The sequence below is a fragment of the Hemicordylus capensis genome, chromosome 3 (genome assembly GCF_027244095.1).
Source record: "Hemicordylus capensis ecotype Gifberg chromosome 3, rHemCap1.1.pri, whole genome shotgun sequence".
Taxonomy (NCBI): domain Eukaryota; kingdom Metazoa; phylum Chordata; class Lepidosauria; order Squamata; family Cordylidae; genus Hemicordylus; species Hemicordylus capensis.
Genome location: NC_069659.1, coordinates 210,216,184 through 210,233,936, shown reverse-complemented (window position 1 = coordinate 210,233,936; position 17,753 = coordinate 210,216,184). Strand labels below are relative to the sequence as shown.

Genomic DNA, 17,753 nt, shown 5'->3' with positions numbered 1-17,753 from the left:
CATGTCAAATGTGTTGTTTTATTAAACTGCAACCAGGTTTAGAAAGATAAACCAAAGGATTAGTAGTCTTGAGTTACAATGGAGTCATCACCACTGAGAAACAATGTCTCACTGTGATGCATTCAATGAATTCTTTGCAGATAAAATCTCTTGCATTCGGGCTAATCTGGACTCCAGTATTTCTTCAAGGCCAGTTAGGGAGGTGTCTAGCAATCCATCTTGCAAAATTAGATTGGATCAGTTTCAGTTTATGACTCCTGAGGACGTGGACAATAGGGATGTCAGAACTGGTTCTATTTGAATCCAGTTCAAATAAAACTGTGCCGGTTCAACTGGTTCTGATTCGAACTGGACCAAACCCCCAAAAGGGGGGTGTTGGTCTAAGTCAGCCGAACCTGCCCTGGTTCTAATGGAACCGGTTCAGCAGTTCAAGGGGCATGCTTGTAAAGGGGAATCTGATGAGGATTTTCCTTTACAAGCAAAGGGGGGAACGCTCCCTTTAAAATACTCCTAACGGGGGTATTCCGGTAAAAGGCAGGAACTGAGCCATGCTGCAGCACTGGATCCGGTCTGGAGTTCAGAGGAGCAGTGCCACTGCCACTACCAAGGTGCCTTCTCGTTACTCCCCATTAGGAGTATTTGAAAATATTCAAGGGTTCCCACCTTTGCTTGTAAAAGGAAATCCTCACTGGATTCCCCTTTGCAAGCAGTTCAACCCTCGGACCAAACCAGGGCCAAGTTCAACTTGAATGACCTCACGGGTCAGTGGGCTGGTTCAAATTTGGCTTGAATTTGAATCAAACTGCTGGAATCAGTTCCGAGCACACCCCTAGTGGACAAGTTGCTTGGAGCAGTATGGCCTACCATTTATTCTTTGCATCCTTGCCCAACATGGCTGATTTCATTTTGCAGGGAGGTTGTTGGAGCTGGCCTAATTGATATCATTAATACCTTACTAAGGGAGGGCAGGATGCCACCTTGCTTGAAGGAGGCAGTGGTTAGACCCCTTCTTAAGAAGCCCACTCTGGATCCCCTGGTGATGCATAATTATAGGCCAGACTCCAACCTCCCATGGTTGGGGTAAGATGACTGAGATGGTGGTGGCTGACCAGCTCCAAGTATGTATGTATTTGTTTATTTCAGCCCAAGGCCAACATAGAACAGCTCGAAGTGGTCTTGGAGGAAACTGACTATCTAGACCCATTTCAAACTGGCTTTAGGGCAGGCTATAGAGTTGAGACGGCCTTGGTCAGTCTGATAGATGACCTTCACCAGGGAATTGACAGAGTGTGACTCTGCTGGTTCTTTTGGATCTCTCAGCGGCTTTCAGTTCTATTGACCATGGTACCCCTTCTGGGTCACCTGAGGGATTTGGGGATAGGTGGCACTGCTTTACAGTAGTTCTGCTCCTATGTCTTGGGTGGATTTCAGATGGTGGCTCTTGGTGACAATTGCTTTTCAAAATGAGAGCTACTATATACAGTCGCTCAGGGCTTCATTCTGTCACCAATGCATTTAACATCTACATTAGTGATTCCTAATCTGGGTTCCTCCAGATGTTGCTGAACTATAACTCCCAGTATCCCCAGCCCACTGTGGGAGCTGCTGGGAGTTGTAGTTCAGCAACATCTGGAGGAACCCAGGTTGGGAACCCCTGATCTACATCAAACAAGATTGGAGTCCAGATTAGTCCCCTGAGGTCATCAGGGGATTTGGTGCTGGGTGCTATCAGTATGCTGACGACACCCACATCTGTTTCTTCTTGACATCAATATCAGGAAATGGCCCTTTAAATGCCTGCCTACAGGGCAGCAATGGGCTGAATGAGAAATAATAAACTGAAGTTGAATCAAGCAAGACGGAGGTGCTCATTGTTGGGGGTCGTAATCCGCAAGAGGGGATTAGAACAGAAAGAACAGGTTCGTAGCTTTGTAGTGCTCTTGGACCTCGGTCTCACCCTGGTGTCTCAGGTTGAGGCTGTGGCTAAAAGTGCTTTTTACCAGCTACGACTGATTCTATTCTGCCCATTCCTTGAGGTGAATGACCTGAAAACAGTGGTACAACAGCTGGTAACCTCCAGGTTGGACTACTACAATGCGCTCTCCACAGGGCTACCTTTATACATAGTTCAGAAACTTCAGTTAGTTCAAAATGTAGCAGCCAGATTGGTCTTTGGGGTATTCCAGAAAGACCGCATTATGTCAGTTCTTAAACAGTTGCACTGGCTGCTGATATGTTTCTGCACAAAGTACAAAGTGCTGGTTATTATTACCTTTAAAGTCCTGAATGGCTTAAGTCTGGGTTACCTGAGAGAGCGCATTTCTCTACAAGATCTCCACCACTCACTAAGATCAATAGGAGGGAGTTCATCTGGTGGTGACCTGGGATCAGGCCTTCTCAGTTGTTGCCCCCAGGTTGTGGAACATGCTACCCGTGGATATAAAATGATCTTCCTTGGAGGCCTTCAGGAGAGCCTTCAAGACCTATCTTTTCAGCCTGGCTTTTAATGATATCTTGTTTTTATTTTTAATTTTAATGAATTTTAATCAGGTTTAACAGTTCTCTGATTTTAATTGTTCTAGTATGTGTTTTTGATTTTACAGTAAACCACCATGAGCCACTTTAGGAAGGGTAGTATATAAATTGAACACATAAATAAACAAATCAAATCTCTGGGAAAAGCAAAAGAAGTTCCAATAGAAGCTAGCAACATCACTGATACATTCCATTTTGTTTCATTATTTCTAAGAGATACCTTATGCAGAGAGCAGATTGAAACTCAAAGCAGGGACACAATATCACATTCTTCACAGAAGCCACAAAAATTTCTTCACCACTGCTGAAACTCAGCTTTGCAACTTGCCATATATGGCAGCCAAATGCTAGATCAGCATACAATTTTGCCCCTCCTTCAGGCAAGCTATTGGCTTTCAAAAACCTGTTGGTCTCAGTGGCACATGTGCACTTGCCATGCATATTCACACATCCTGGATCTTATCCAAAACAGCTCTCACAAGCATTGCAAACACAGCTGCAAAACTGCTTTGGTGAGTGGGTAAGGTAAGGAAATAGATGGTGGTGTTATGGGTGCTAGTGAATAACTGGCCAATACAGTTCTCCTGACATTCTGGAAATCTTCAAGGCAACAGAGGCACTTTCAAACAAATGCTGCCACAATGAAAATGTTACATCTTTCTCCAACCTTAAGAGACCAACCCACCTACTGCCAGCATCCCATGTTCGAGGTCTCCGGACATCTCTCTGGTTATGCTCTTCTCAATGTCACGGTTACACATGCGCTGGTACTCGTGGAAAACTGTGGTGAAAGAGGATAGTCAGCAATTACTCTTCAATAAAGATACTAATAAATGTGGAAAGCAAGGTTGCCATATATGGAAAAGAGAACAGCTCTCCTGTACCTTTAAGAGATAAGCAGAAGGAGAAATTTCAGCAGGTGCAGCTTGTCATGCAGGAAGAAGAAAAGCTGTGCCTGATGAAATTCCCTCTTCTGTGCATCTCTTAAAAGGTACAAGAGAGCTGTCTTCTTTTCCATATGGCGGCCCTACTTGAGAGGTTGATGTTCCTGGAGGATGCTGCTATATCTTGATCAGTTGCACATCTACCCTGGGCAGGCACAGTTTCCCCTGAGACTGTAATTCTATGATATGATGTTCCATGAACTATATCCTGCCCCTTGGAGAAACATGGCATAGGTTTTATGATGATATGCAGCCTTGCTCATTTGAGAGTACACAAATTTTAAAAAATAATAAATGAATGCTCCCTGGCCTCCTAGTTGTCAGCCAAGACGTAAGAGAGGGATGTGGAGGAACCAGCAGCAATGGGGCTTCCTAGCAGACCACGGTGGATGGTGCAGCCAGAGACCCACCATCCTCCACACTGTCAGCAAAGTGGCCCTCTGCAAAACTAGTTACTGAGCAAACCAGTGGCTGGCAGACCTTGCTGGCCAGGTAATCCTAGGACTCCTTTAAAGGACTTGGCAGGGATAGTCAAAGGGCCGGTTCAGAAGAGATGTCACCAGCCGACCATACACGATTAGAACATGTGTGCGCTAGGAGTTCATATGTCCTCTCCCACCAGCATGCCAGGGTGTGTTTCCATGACTGGGTGGAGGATGGGTTCATCCCAACCGCTCTGAACTAGCAACTGCAAAGGAGCTGTTCAAATGAAGTTTTCCCCTGCTGCATGCTATTAGAGAAAGGCGCCCCTGCATGCTTGGAGATTGGGGGCGGGGCAGGTAACATAGGCGCTCATGGTATATATACTTTCTTGTCATGTATGGTCAGGCTGGCAGGAAAAATAGTTTTGTCATTACTTTAAGTGGGCTTCTGGGTCAAAAGCTTCCCATGGATTTAACACTGGCATAAAACTTCAACAAATAAATCTTGGGCTGAGACCAGCACCCACCTTTCCTCAGTTTATGGCACATGCTCTTTTCTGAGGTGGGCAGAAAAGCATGGCAACTGTTGTCAGCAGTGTTCCCTCTAACAAGGATTCCCGGATTTTGTTCACTACCAACTCCCGGCTGCAATGGCCTTGGTGGCTGGTGATTCTGGGAACTGTAGTCAACAACATCAGTGAATCCCACTTAGAGGGAACACGGGTGGCTGGGAGTGACTGAAAGGAAGAATTCTATAGATGTCAGAATCCACACTGTAGAATCAGTTGGAAGTTAACTGCCATGGAAGAGGCTGGCAGAAAGGAACTCAGACTGAAAGATAGTAAAGGATGGTTGTGTTTTGAACCATATATTTCTTAAGAAAGACTATCTTTTGTTTTGGCCTCTTTATTTTTAAAATAGTTGAACTTCCTGTACTGGAGTAACACCCCATGCCTAGAGCCTCCCCCGCTGCTATCAAAGGCAATAGATATTATAGAAGAGGATTCCTGAAGGTAAGTGGTGGAAGCAGATACAGGAATTGTCACACAACATGCCTTCAGCGCCATGGCCCTGACTCCATCTTGGAGCCCCAATGGCTGCTTTTAAGATTGCAGGAGATCCAGTCCCAGATCTCCAGTCATCCTGTCTAGTTCAGCCCTGCTGAGTCTTGAAGCAATCAGCAGCCAGCATTGCCATTTGGCGCCTTACTTTAGGTTTGCATGCCATGGAAGAGGAATTACAACAGCTGGTGCAAACGACTATGGCTGGGGATGCCAGGAGCAGAGGAAGACCCTAATGGAGGCATGAGGTGCAGAGGAGCAGAGGGCCCATTGTACATTTAGTGGCTGTGCAGAAGGCGGCATTCCAGTGGGTGCATTTTGGCTGCCATGACTCTCTGCTGCGTAACTGTTTAAAAGGACCAGAAGCTCTGTCCCCTGTTGCATCTGGTCAGAGTAGACTGCATATTTCTATTAGGTTCTGTCAGAAATCAAAGAATCAATTACAAAAATGATCACTTGTAAAGAAAAAAAAAGAATGTTTGAGATTACTGGAACAGCCACATGTGAAGCTTCTGACATGGTTGTACTCTGATTTTACAGTCACCAAGAGGCCTCTGGATACAAGTCATTTACTTTTCATTGCTTGCTACAGTAGATGCAAATGTAGATTAAGTTACCTGCTCTGAGGTGAGCTCTGCTTCTGGCACAGAGAATTGCGTTGAACTTGGACTCATCGGTCCCAAGTCGATTCTCTCCTGCTGCATACAGTGCCTAAGAAGTCACAGACACTCATTATCCAGTTACTCCAATGTGGCTATTTTCAGAATCATACTATCAGACAAACTCCTCCCCTTCCTTCAACAGCCCCTACATTTCTGGACACAGCTAACCCCACACCCGTCCAGCATTCATCTATATCACTTACCATGTGGGACAGTCCCTCTATCAGGCCATCAAGGGTGGAACTAAGTTGCAAGAAAGACAAGGCTTCTTCCGAAGTACAATAGCTCCATAGCCCCCACCCCCCTGTAATATGCAGGACAACTCCACCTCGTGTTCTGAAGTCACAAGGAGCAAGTTTCTCTGACTTTGCTCCACATCACAGGCTGCCACTGGTGGGATAATTGTGCAGCATTAAGCCCCATTCAGGCATTATAAAAAGAGACCGCACTCACGCACAGCATCTCTGAAAGGGTGCTCTGAAGCCCCGCCCCTGCTGTTCACAGTTACAACATTTGTTTCTACAGACCAACACTGCAACTGTGGACTGTGGGAGGCAGGCTTTCTGAGCACATCAGTGTGAAGGCGGAGCTTACAAGTCTGCTCTCAAGGACACTACATGAATATAGCTGTTTATAAGGTCTGAACAGTATATAACAATACCAGGGCACAGTGGAATCTGTATTAAGTATTATAGAGGGTACTTGACATTTGGCTTGCAGACAATATCAGTGATATTGTCAGGCGGTCAAATCACACTGGCTACATGACAACTTCATGGCTTCCAGGTAGAGAGGACTAATTGGGGGAAAACGGTACAGAAGCAGTGACCATGGAACCAAAAGAAGCTCTGTGCTCTGAGAAGAAGTGGATGAGGAATGAATGGGGAAAGCACAAGTTAACAACAATCATGTGGACCCTGGGATATGCGAGTGAAGAAACAGTGATGATTCTCAGGTAAATGCCTCATCTGGAAGTCAGATGACTGTCTCTCACTGGTTCTTAAATTCTGCAAATCTCTGCATCTTTGATAAAGGGGTATACTCTCTTTTAATGCCATTCCAGTTTGAGGTAAACATTTTTATTTTATTTTTTACATTTTATATCCCGCTCTTCCTCCAAGGCGCCCAGAGCAGTGTACTACATACTTAGGTTTCTCCTCACAATAACCCTGTGAAGTAGGTGAGGCTGAGAGAGAAGTGACTGGCCCAGAGTCACCCAGCTAGTATCATGGCTGGATGGGGATTTGAACTCGGGTTTCCCCGGTCCTAGTCCAGCACTCTAACCACTACAAAGAGGAGGTAATAGCACATTTCAAAACAAAAGTAATGCAGTACCAATTTATTTTATAGATGGCCCATAAAATAATACTGCTGCCAGTGAACTGTACAATGCTTTTGATGAAAAACAATCAAAACATGTTGTAGTTTCTGTGATCTGAAACCTTGGAAAAATCCACACCAATTTTCTCCCTTTCCCCCAAAAAGTGTGAGGGGTGGCATGCAAACTGCCTTCAGGTCAATTTAGATTGGAGCATAAGTGAGGAGCATGTGTATATATGGAAAACTACCTATTGTCAAGATTAACAGTTTTAGTTTTAGTTTTAGACTTCTTCACTAAAATGAGTGAATATTTAAAGGAAACAGATCATTTATGGGAGGGTTGGAAGAGCAAGGGTCGAAACTTAGATTAAGTTGAATGCAGCATTAGCAATTTGGTTCTGTAAGCCTTTTAAAAATGAAATGAAAGACTTATCAACTGGTACTTCTCATACTAACCTGAACATCACTCTGGACAACTGCCATGTCGACGTTGGTACTTTCATCTCTGTTTCCCTGAAAGAATTAATTAAAATGGCAGGATTAAAACACCACAAACTGCAGGTTGAAAATCAAAAGGGCTAGCAAGCAAGCAACAGCTGTTACACCAATGGTAGGTTAAGGAGGTTATTGGTCAAGCAAAGGGAGGCCCCTTGATTTATGTTCTCTATTTGTCATTCTGTTAATTGCTCTCTTATGTATGCTTTGCAGTTCTCCCAGATATTGGAATAGATTTTTGTATATGCGTTCAACAAATATTTTAAGTTTCAGTTTTCAATATCAGATCAACTTTCACAGCCAGTTTCAAAAAGGGGAGAGGCAAAGGTGGTGTACACTGTAATGATATATATTCTTGCAAACCGAAACAGCAGAATGAATGGTTGGGTAACATATTTAAAGTTTCATTCTCTATTTGAAAACTTCACTCTAGCTTGGCCTCACATATGTTTGCGGGCAGCAGGATGGGATAGAGATTAAAAATAGATTGTAACAAGATGCCTGAAGAAAGGCCTCGCAAACATTGTGCTTTACTAATTGTATATTATATAAACTGATTAGCTATGCATTTCAGCAGAAGAAAGGGACAGTGGACAGCCTCTAATCATTCTAGGGCAGAGGTTCCCAATCTTAGAGTCCTAGATCTTGTTGAACTACAATACCCCCAGCAGCACCACCACAATGGCTAGAGATGATGGGAATTGTAGCCCAACATCATCTGGGGACCCAAGGTTGGGAACCTGCACCCTAGTGAGTAGAAACAGGATAGCCCAAGCGTTATTCCCAATAGAGGACAAAACACACACACATACGATGTTTATTAGAATCTGCAGAAACCTTCTAGTCAATTTCAGCTTGCTTCAGAAACATGGGAAGCAGCCCTGATACAAAACCTGCCTTACTGGGCCACATTAAAGAATAATCCAGCCCAGCATTCTGTTTCCAGTGGTGGCTGGTCAGATGCCAATCAGCAAATTTGTCCATGAAGCTCACTTGTGGCATTCAGCAAGAGAGTAAATAAAGGTCAGCATCCATATAACAGGGTCCTACACAACCAACTGAAGAATCCAGGCAGGCCCTTGTGAGCCCCATGGGGGATAGGACTGAAGGAGTTCAACAAACCTGAACTTACCTGAGCAAGTGAGATTAAAAGCCTCTGGAAGTGTCCAGATGTGTCACTTCTAATGGCGTCTTCCAGAGTTTTCTTATATTCTGTAGAAGACACACAAAAGGAGTCTCATTTTGTAAATGGTCACATTTGTTGGGATCTCAATGGATGGACGCCAAATGTGAGAAGAGGGATGAAAGATGCTAACATGTATTTTTAAAAAACCAACATAGTATACATACAAGCATGTTTTTTAGGAGAAAACATAAAAGCTGGCAAAAACTAAAAAGCAGGGGGTGGGGGTGGGGAGAGAAGGAGACCCTATCTAGACCCTTTTCAATCCTGCTTTAGCCCTGCGTTTGGGACTGAAACTGCCTTGGTCGCCCTGGTGGATGACCTATGCTGGGAACTAGATGGAGGAGTGCATCCCTGTTGGTTTTGCTCAACCTCTCAGCAGCATTTGATACCACTGACCACGGTATCCTTCTGGACCGCCTCTCCAGTATAGTGATCGAGCTGGTGCATTGAAGTGGTTCCGGTCTATGGGGGGAGGTTCCAGAAGGTGGTGCTGGGGGACTTGCTTGACTTCTTGGCCTCTGGTGGTCCTGCAAGGCTCAGTATTGTCCTTCATTCTGTTTAACATCTACATGAAACTGCTGGGAGAGGTCATCGGGAGGTTTGGGCTGAAGTGTCATCAATATGCAGATGACATTCAGCTCTACCTCCCTCTGATATCAGATCCTAGGGAAGCAGTGGATGTCTTGAACTGGTGGCTGGAGGCAGTGATGGGCTGGATGTGGGCTAGCAAACTGATGCTAAATCCAGACAAGGTGCTGCTGGTCAGTAGAAAAGTCAATCGGGATAGGCCGATTCAACCAGCTCTGGATGTGGTTGTACTCCCCTTGAAAAAGCAAGTGCACAGCTTGGAGGTGTTGCTGGACCCGGCTCTGCTTTGGATGCTCAGGTGGAGGCAGTGGCCAGGGGTGCCTTTGCACAGCTGCAGCCCTTTCTCGAGAAGGCAGATCTGACCACTGTTACCCATGCTTTAGTCACGTCGCCCCTGAATTACTGCAATGTGCTTTATATGGGGCTGCCTTTGAAGAATATTTGGAAACTTCAGTTAATGCAGAATGCAGCTGCTAGAATTCTCTCTGGAACTGCTCTCTCAGAGCATTTTACATCTGTTTTGAAAGAGTGGCACTGGCTGTGAATTTGTTTCTGGATCAAATTCAAGGTGCTGGTTATTACCTTTAAAGCCCTTAACAGTTTGGACCCTGAATACCTGGACTACCTGCTTCCAAGGATTTCTGCCCACACAGTAAGGTTGCCAGAGGGGCCTTTGCTCCGTGTGCCGACATTGACACCGGCTAAATTGTCAGGCAGGCAGGACAGGGCCTTATCTGTTGTTGCCCCCAGGCTCTAGAATGCTCTCCAGTGAATGTCCGTTCCTTGACATCTGTGGCTGATTTTAAAAAAACAACTAAAATATCTTTTTACTTGTTCAGGCTTTTACCCCTTAGAGGCTGCCACATCTCTCCTGCTTCTGTTTGTCTTTTTTATGGTGGTGGTTGTGTTGTGTTTTATTGTTTTTACTGTTTAACAGATTTTAAGGTTTTAAATGTGATTTTTATGAAATTTCATTGTATTTTAACTTTTGTAAACCACCTTGGGATGCCCTAGGAAAGGCAGTATAAAAACTGAATAATAAATAAATAAGACCCCAATGACCAAAACAAAACTCTGAAAAAAGTTAGTGTGCAGGACCCCATGAAGTCTGGCTTGCCTTACTTGCTAGCAGATGTTTGTTGCCATTGGTGGGAGGGGGCAGAACATAAAAAATGGAACACAGTATGGAACTAACAGCACTGTCTTGCCTGCAGTTTCTCTTTCTGTGCAGGCTCCTGGATTAAATAATTACCTGTGGAATGACTAGCATTCATGAACTCTTTCGCTTGTTCTCACCAGAAATTCAAATGAAGCTAAGCAGGCCTTGGGGTAGTCAGAACTTGGATGGGAGACCCATGTACCCATATATGCCACCTTTGGGGATCTGGCTGTAGCTCAGGCAACTTTGAGGAGAGCTGGTCTGGGAGAAGAGCTGGTCTTGTGGCAGCAAGCATGACTTGTCCTCTTTGCTAAGCAGCGTCCACCTTGGTTGCATATGAATGGGAGACTACATGCATGAGCACTGTAAGATAGTCCCCCTAGGGGATGGAGATGCTCTAGGAAGAGCATCTGCATGCTTTCATGCAGAAGGTTCCAAGTTCCCTCCCTAGTATCTCCAAGATAGGGCTGAGAGAGATTCCTGTCTGCAACCTTGGAGAAGCTGCTGCGTCTGTAGACAATACTGAGTTAGATGGACCAATGGTCTGACTCAGTATATGGCAGCTTCCTATGTTCTTATGTTCCAGTAGTAGAACATCTGCTTTGCATGCAGAGGGTCCCAGGTTCAATCCCTGGCCTCTCCATGTCGGATTGGGAAAGACTGCTGCCTGAAACCTTGTTGAAACACTGCCAGTCTAGGGACCAATGGTCTGGCTTGGTATAAGGTAGCATCCTTTGTTTCTAGGTCTGAAGCAAAACATGGTCCGTTCAGCAAACTTCAACATTGGTGGCTGTAACTCAGTTATAATGCATCCATTCTCCCCCTGTTTATCCCATAATTTCAAAGTAAAGATTTGACATTTAGGAATCACAGCAGAAAAAGCTGCAGAGCTATAGGCAAATAAACCTGTTTTGTAGGCTCTACTGATTTCCCGAATGTGTTCATTGCTGCGAGATGACAGGATTTCTATCAGACAGGCTTCATCTGTGCCAGCACCCTAAGAAAGGGGAAGAAAACCTGGTTTCACTACTAAGTAAAATCAGTTCACTCCATCTTTGACCTTTTTTAAAGCTAAGAGATGATGTGGGTGAGTTTATTCAATTATTTTTAATACACAAGTTCTTTATAAAGCCTACAGATGGCAAGCACCATCTTTTAAAAAGGCATTCTCATACGTGAGAGAAAAGTGGGGGTGCCTCTTAAGATGTCTGCTGTGATACATGTGTGCACCACTTGACAAAAAAAGAACTCTTTTTTTTTTAACAGCAATGTTTTTTTCTTATATGCCACTGTAATGGTTCAGTTAGTTGTACGAGCTGTAGTCTAATCAACCAAGACTGCAATTCTATGTATACTTAGCCAGGAGTAAATCCTATTAAAAACTGCACCAAGAGCTCCCAATTTCTGCAGTTAGAGCAATCTGCAAGTGCCTTTCTCTCTCCAAGCATGAAACAAAGAGCAGGGAGAGTTACTAAATGTATCTGTCTTTATACAAAGTGTCATTAGGCACATGGTGCTTCACATAGTAACCTGCCTCAAAGAGCATACAATATATATGGGGAGACATGAAGACAAAGGAAAAGCTAGGATAACAAGAAATGAATCCAAGCAAATGCAATCACAGGGACTTGCTTCACTTCCAATAAATAAATTTGAATGTAATATTCAAATTAATAAATACATTTCATCTGGGATTAAGGACCAAGTGACTAAGCCTTGGAGGAAGAGTTGGAAGGAAGGAGGGGAGGAAGGACATTATGTTGACGTCCAGGGAGGTAATGCAATTACAAGCCACAATTGTAGCTTTCACTTATCTTAAGCATACAAACCTTGATAGCCTCTTTTATTTCATAAACGTCAAAAAGGACAGGTGTTTTCATCATTGCCAAGATAGTCTTTTCAAAGTTGCCTGAGAGCTCAGATTTCAGGTCCTTGATCAAATCCTGTGTTTTAATTGTTATTTTGAAAAAAGAAAGAGCATTGTGGTTGTTAAATAAAATCCAGGAACTTTGGGTGCAATCCTGGGCTTTAGAAAACGCAGTCTAGAGCTGCATAGGATTTGATGTAAGTCGTCTGCACTGGTAATCTCCAGATTTACACTGGAGCAAATTTACATGAGCAGAGATGTGTTGGGATGGGGAGGAGCAGACTTATGCCCAATCTTCCCCACCAGACAATGGCTATGCCCTTGATGATGGCCTAAAGTTGCGCCAACTTCAGAAGCTGTGTAAATATAAAAAACAATGGGAATCAAGGGAGCGCGCCCCACACACTCTACTATGAAAGAATACAGGGTTCAGTCTAATCCCGCACCCAGTCATAGTACACCTAACCCCAGTATAGAAACCCCCCATGACTTAGAGGATACGGCAGGTGGCTGGAGCGTGAGAGGTAGTTCTCGGGACCAGATAAACCCATCTAGAGCAGCCCTACCCAGGTAGAGCTGCTCAAGAGAACTAATGGGATAGGTCCTGATCCTGGCACTCCTCAGCCAGGTAGCCCAGGTTTTGTTTTTTTTGTTTTTACCAGTGCTAAAAGTGACGTAGAAGGGTGCACGCACACCCTCACTGCCCAGTCTTGTAGGCAGCAGGGCTGCTGGCAGCTCCTTCCAAACTGCCAGCAGCCATTCTAACAATAGAGGCCAGGAGAAGGAGCGACCTGGCCTCTAGCGTTTCCACAATGCACCATGCTGCTTGCATGATGCATTGTGGGTTTCCTGGAGGCCCGGCTTCACTTCCCCAGCCACCAGATTGCCACGCCACTCACTGCAGCAGTGATAATGTGGGCGCACAATCGGAGGGCTGGGAGAGAAAGGAGGTCAGGTGGGGAAGGTAGGTGTGATTCTGCCTCCTCCCCCCACCCTCCCCATCCCCAGTGGTCATGTGAACAACGCTTGTATCTCTCTCTGGCAGTGGTGGCTGGAGCGGGGGAGAGGCAGAGTAACCCTTTCACAGGCAAATGGCCCCACTGCCCAGCATCCCAAGCCGACATCAGCCGCCCGCCCTGTCCCCATGGCCCAGCTGGCCTGATGTTCCTGCACAGTGGACCTCTGAGGGGGTCAGCATGTCAAATGGAACTTCCAGTCCACCACCCCAACTGGAGATTCAAGGACACACAACCCACACAGGTCAGAGTGGGGCGGGGGGAGAATACCATGCCTCCAAGTATGAATGCTGCAAATCTCTCTTGTGTCTCTTCCCCCGCACCCTTCAGTATTGCCAAGCGTGTCTTGGCTAACCGTGCCTTCTTCCCACAACAGCAATGTCTTCCACACAAGAAAGTATGCCCTTCTTTGGGGAATGCCAATTACTCTAACTGTTGTTAGTGCTGACCCCTTCACAAGCCCTTTTGTTCTCACGCTGTCACTGCACGCAGAGGGCAACTCTGCCACTTCCCATGGGGGAGGGCCACTGCCCTCTCTCCCCTAACAAGGCAGCCAGGTTTGGAAACAGGGCATGGCATCAGCACGCAGGTGGCACCCCTATTGCTCAGCCACGTGCTTGCAAACGCTGACTGAACTCCCAGACTCAGAGACCACCAGAGAGCTGGTGACAACTGTGCATCATTCTCTTTGTGTTCTTCACAGGAAGCCCTCCAACAGGTCCAGAGGACAGGATTTTCCACATGGCCCATGCTGTGCAGAACACCAGCATAGACAGACGGACAGAATCACTGGTTTTGGAACTTGCCTTTCCATACGCTGTTTTGAATGAGAGCAAAATCTGCTGCCGTTGCTTATTAGAACGACTTCCAAGACATTCAATAATTGCCTGTTCATCGGTTCCTGTTCGTTGATACAGACAGGGAATTAAATGATTAGTATGGCTTATTCTATTCTCAAATGACTTCCTGTTCTTATCAATTTCAGTAGAAGTTATTGCAGGATTTCAGCTAAACGTGCAAATTCATTCAGGAACCAACAAAAGTCAGCCCTATTGCAAGTCTTCTACTTTAAATAATCACTGCATTGCATTCCTTCACATGCATATCCCCATCTTTTTTTTTTTTTTTTTGCTGTAAACCTTGAGATTGCTTTAATGAAAGGCGGTATATAAATTTAACAATCAATCAATCAGTCGTCAACTACTACATCTCTACTGTATTGCACTTTTAGTGGTGAAGCTTCTAACACGGGTTGGCTGAGTTAGTATGACATCATGGAATACTCATGAACATTCTAGTTCCTCAAAAACACAGCATTTTGGGTTTCCATGAGGCAAGAAGCAGCTGCCCATTTCTCTGGGATTAGGAAGAGGAGTAGTTTTATGGGGAAGGTTTATGACTGAAGAAATAGGGAAGCCATGAGACAGAGAACCCTGAGACAAGGAGACTGAAGGGAAAGTGCAATAGACTGAGAAATAGGAAACTGAGGGAAGAATAGGTGCAGGAAAAGGACTTGCACACATGGGCAGAGAATACAAGAACTGAGGTAATAAGAAACTAATAAGAGGGAAGGATACTGAAGAAACTACACAGCACTAGAAGTCAGGAGGGGTTGTATGCTTCTATCTGTATCTCCCATCATTGGAACCATGTGACCTGGCAATAGGAATCATGACACAGTGGCCAAAGGCAGGATGTGGGCCACAGGGACTGAGTTGCACATATGGATTTGAACTAACTAGCTTATTGTTTGGCTGTAGGGTTCTAGTACCTTACTGAAGTGTGACTAGACCTGGTTCACAGCATACTATATTTAATCAATATGATCAAGGCTGCAATATTACCTATGCAGTTTCCCCCCGCAAAGAAGAATGAGAACCGCACTGTCACTGATGAATACTTTTCACTATAATGTTTTAAAGACATGGATCTATTCCTCGACCCAAAAATGAACACCATTTTAAGAAGTGAGAATTACAGTACAGACTGACATATGTGCCCCAAAAGCTTTCCTGTGTTAACAAGTAGAATTGTGTTGATCCTGTGCGCTCACAGAACTTGCTACCTGGTATAAAATTCATGTGTGAAGTCTCAGGTTTTTTTTACTTAAATCAAGGATTACCAACTTCTGTATTCTTGGGAGGTGCTGAACCGGCCATCCTGGATTTAATTAGTATAAGTTTACACCCTATGTAGAGTGCGTAGGAAGGAAAATCAGAATGAAACAGACAGGAAAGGAGGGGAAATATAGTAAAGATAAGACAAGGAATGTTTTACAAAAACTGAATAAATGAAATTCAAGATAAAAGTCAAGTATGCGTGCTCCTGAAGAAAATATTAAATGTCATGTGGGCACTGCTTGGGGCAAGTTTTAGAAGCCAGAAGGGGGTGGAAAAGTTGCATATTGGAAGCCGAATGAGCAACCATGTGTACCTTGGTACAATTTGTTCTGATCACAGCATGACCAGGCCTTAGGTGCAGCACATGCAGTTGTGGCCAAAGGTAGTGTCCCAAGTTCAGAGACTTGCATGCATTGCAATTGTCAGATTTTCTTTCAAGCCACCAACAGACAAAGCTTCAACTTGCAAAGCCCACTCAAAGCAATGTGTAAATCATGCCTTAGAGAAGAAAAATGGCAGTGACAGGGCAGAGGACATCCCATTACAGAAACAAAACCAACGGACACTCACCAAATCCTTTCATGGCTTTCCTCAAGACTTCTGCATCCCTCAGGGCGTCAAATCCTGAAGCATCACGGATTGTGCCTCGAAATCCAGTCTATATCACCCCAAGAGAAAGAAGATATTAACTAAACATTTCTCGTGCAGTATTTTTTTGGGAAAGATAGCTTAGTTATTCTAGATTATCTGTATAGCCGCAAGATTCACTAAAAGAGGATTCAAGTAAAGCCAGACTTGTTAGAACTAACCCCCCCTTTCTTAATCAATAAGCCTTTACATATTCAATAACATAATTAAGACAACATATTTCATTAAATACAGGAAAATAGAAATGATTTATTGAAACAGGCCAGTTTACTAATTCATTTAAAAATTCTCTTAAATTTACTGTTATGTAAAAGTGTGATGGTTGTTCACAGTTGTGTTGAAGTTAGGGAACCATTTTTCCTTGGCTATCAACTGGATCATCATGGGAACATTCAGCTGCATGGCAGGGAGCTGGGAATCTCAGACACCACTGAACAACTGCAAAACAGCTGCAAAAGGGTGGAGGGGCAATTTTGCAGTGTCTTGTGCATCAGTCAGCAGGTGAGGGGAGCTTAATTCTCTCTCTCCCCTGCAGCTCCCACCCCAGGTATAACAGCTGAGAGGAATGTGATAGAAAGGAGAAAGAGTTGTAGAGGGAAAGCTACAGGTGAGGTCCTTTCTACTGAGGTATTTGCTCAGCCTTTATTACATCCATATTACAAAAAAAATCCCAGGTAGGATGGAGGGATTTTATCTTTCCCCCTCTTCTTCTCTCTGATCAGGACAGATATGTTTTTACAGATTACAGATAAGTTTTGTGCAGCCACTTGTGTCTGCTGCAGACTGTTGGTTAAATAACACTATTTTAAAGGTTGGAATACCTTGGGGTTGTGGTTAATGTATTTGATGCTCTATTTTGATTACTATTACCATTATCATTATCACATAGTATATATATGCAATGTGAGCTGCTGTTCTTTTGCTCTCAATGTGTCAGCCTATGATAGTAATCTGTGAATGTTTCTTTTTATGTGCTGGTCTATGATCGTAATACATTTATTACTACTACAGGTGAGGAAGAGGCTAATCTCTCTTTCTCTCTCTGGCCACTTGTCCCCTGCATGTTGATCCCTTTCTCCACCACTTTTCAGCTGCATGGAAACAAATGGCATTCCTAGATCCCATTTATGCTGCAAACTACTAGTTTTTGATCCATTACTGCCTTTCACTGAAGGGTGGGGGAGAAGGTAGAAAAGGTAAACAGGAATTCTCTTACTGCTCCAGGCGTAACTGTGGGCATCGTAGGTCCTGGGTAAGATGGCATAGAAGGATTCACAGCTGGGCCAGGAGGGTAACTCGGCATGGGCTGCTGCCCAGGTGGTGGCATGGGCTGCTGCCCCGGATACGGCATTGGCTGGGGCTGCTGCCCTGGGGGTGGCATGGGGCTGCCGGGATATCCTGGATAAGATGGCATTCCTGATGGTGGCTGCCCTCCTGGAGCTGGTGGGTACATGCCGTAAGAGGGCTGCTGTCCTTGTGGAGGTTGCCCAAAGCCTCCTGGAGGGACAGGGGGATAGCCACCAGAGGCTGGAGGGTAGATGCCCTGTGGCACGTTGGTGCCACCAAATGTTCCTGACATATTGGAAGCCTGCAATGACAGACAGATAATCAAATGCATGAAGTAAGCAAACGGGTTGCAAGAAAAACAAACAAACCACACAACCACATTTATACAGTACTTTAGAGTATTCAAAGCATTTCACATATATTGTATCAGCAATCCTTACACC

General features: G+C 44.6%; 1 protein-coding gene and 1 long non-coding RNA gene across 6 annotated transcripts in view; one reads left to right on the top strand and one right to left on the bottom strand.

Moving 5' to 3' along the window:
* Positions 1–17,753, bottom strand: part of ANXA11 (annexin A11) — an 82,108-nt gene that overhangs the window by 7,211 nt on the left and 57,144 nt on the right. For all 5 annotated transcript variants that reach the window (XR_008319076.1, XM_053307271.1, XM_053307270.1 and 2 more), the window contains exons 4-12: positions 17,240–17,611; positions 15,946–16,033; positions 14,062–14,156; positions 12,202–12,315; positions 11,279–11,369; positions 8,572–8,651; positions 7,401–7,457; positions 5,580–5,673; positions 3,221–3,316 (exon numbers count right to left, since the gene is read on the bottom strand). Coding sequence is in view for 4 of the 5 variants with exons in the window: in XM_053307271.1 (XP_053163246.1) it covers positions 3,221–3,316; positions 5,580–5,673; positions 7,401–7,457; positions 8,572–8,651; positions 11,279–11,369; positions 12,202–12,315; positions 14,062–14,156; positions 15,946–16,033; positions 17,240–17,611 (1,087 nt within the window). In the remaining variant the exon portion in view is untranslated. The remainder of the gene's footprint in view (positions 1–3,220; positions 3,317–5,579; positions 5,674–7,400; positions 7,458–8,571; positions 8,652–11,278; positions 11,370–12,201; positions 12,316–14,061; positions 14,157–15,945; positions 16,034–17,239; positions 17,612–17,753) is intronic.
* LOC128349937 (uncharacterized) lies at positions 4,692–14,582 on the top strand. Its single transcript, XR_008319078.1, has 3 exons — positions 4,692–4,914; positions 6,411–6,579; positions 13,959–14,582. It is a non-coding gene; the product is annotated as an uncharacterized LOC128349937 (long non-coding RNA).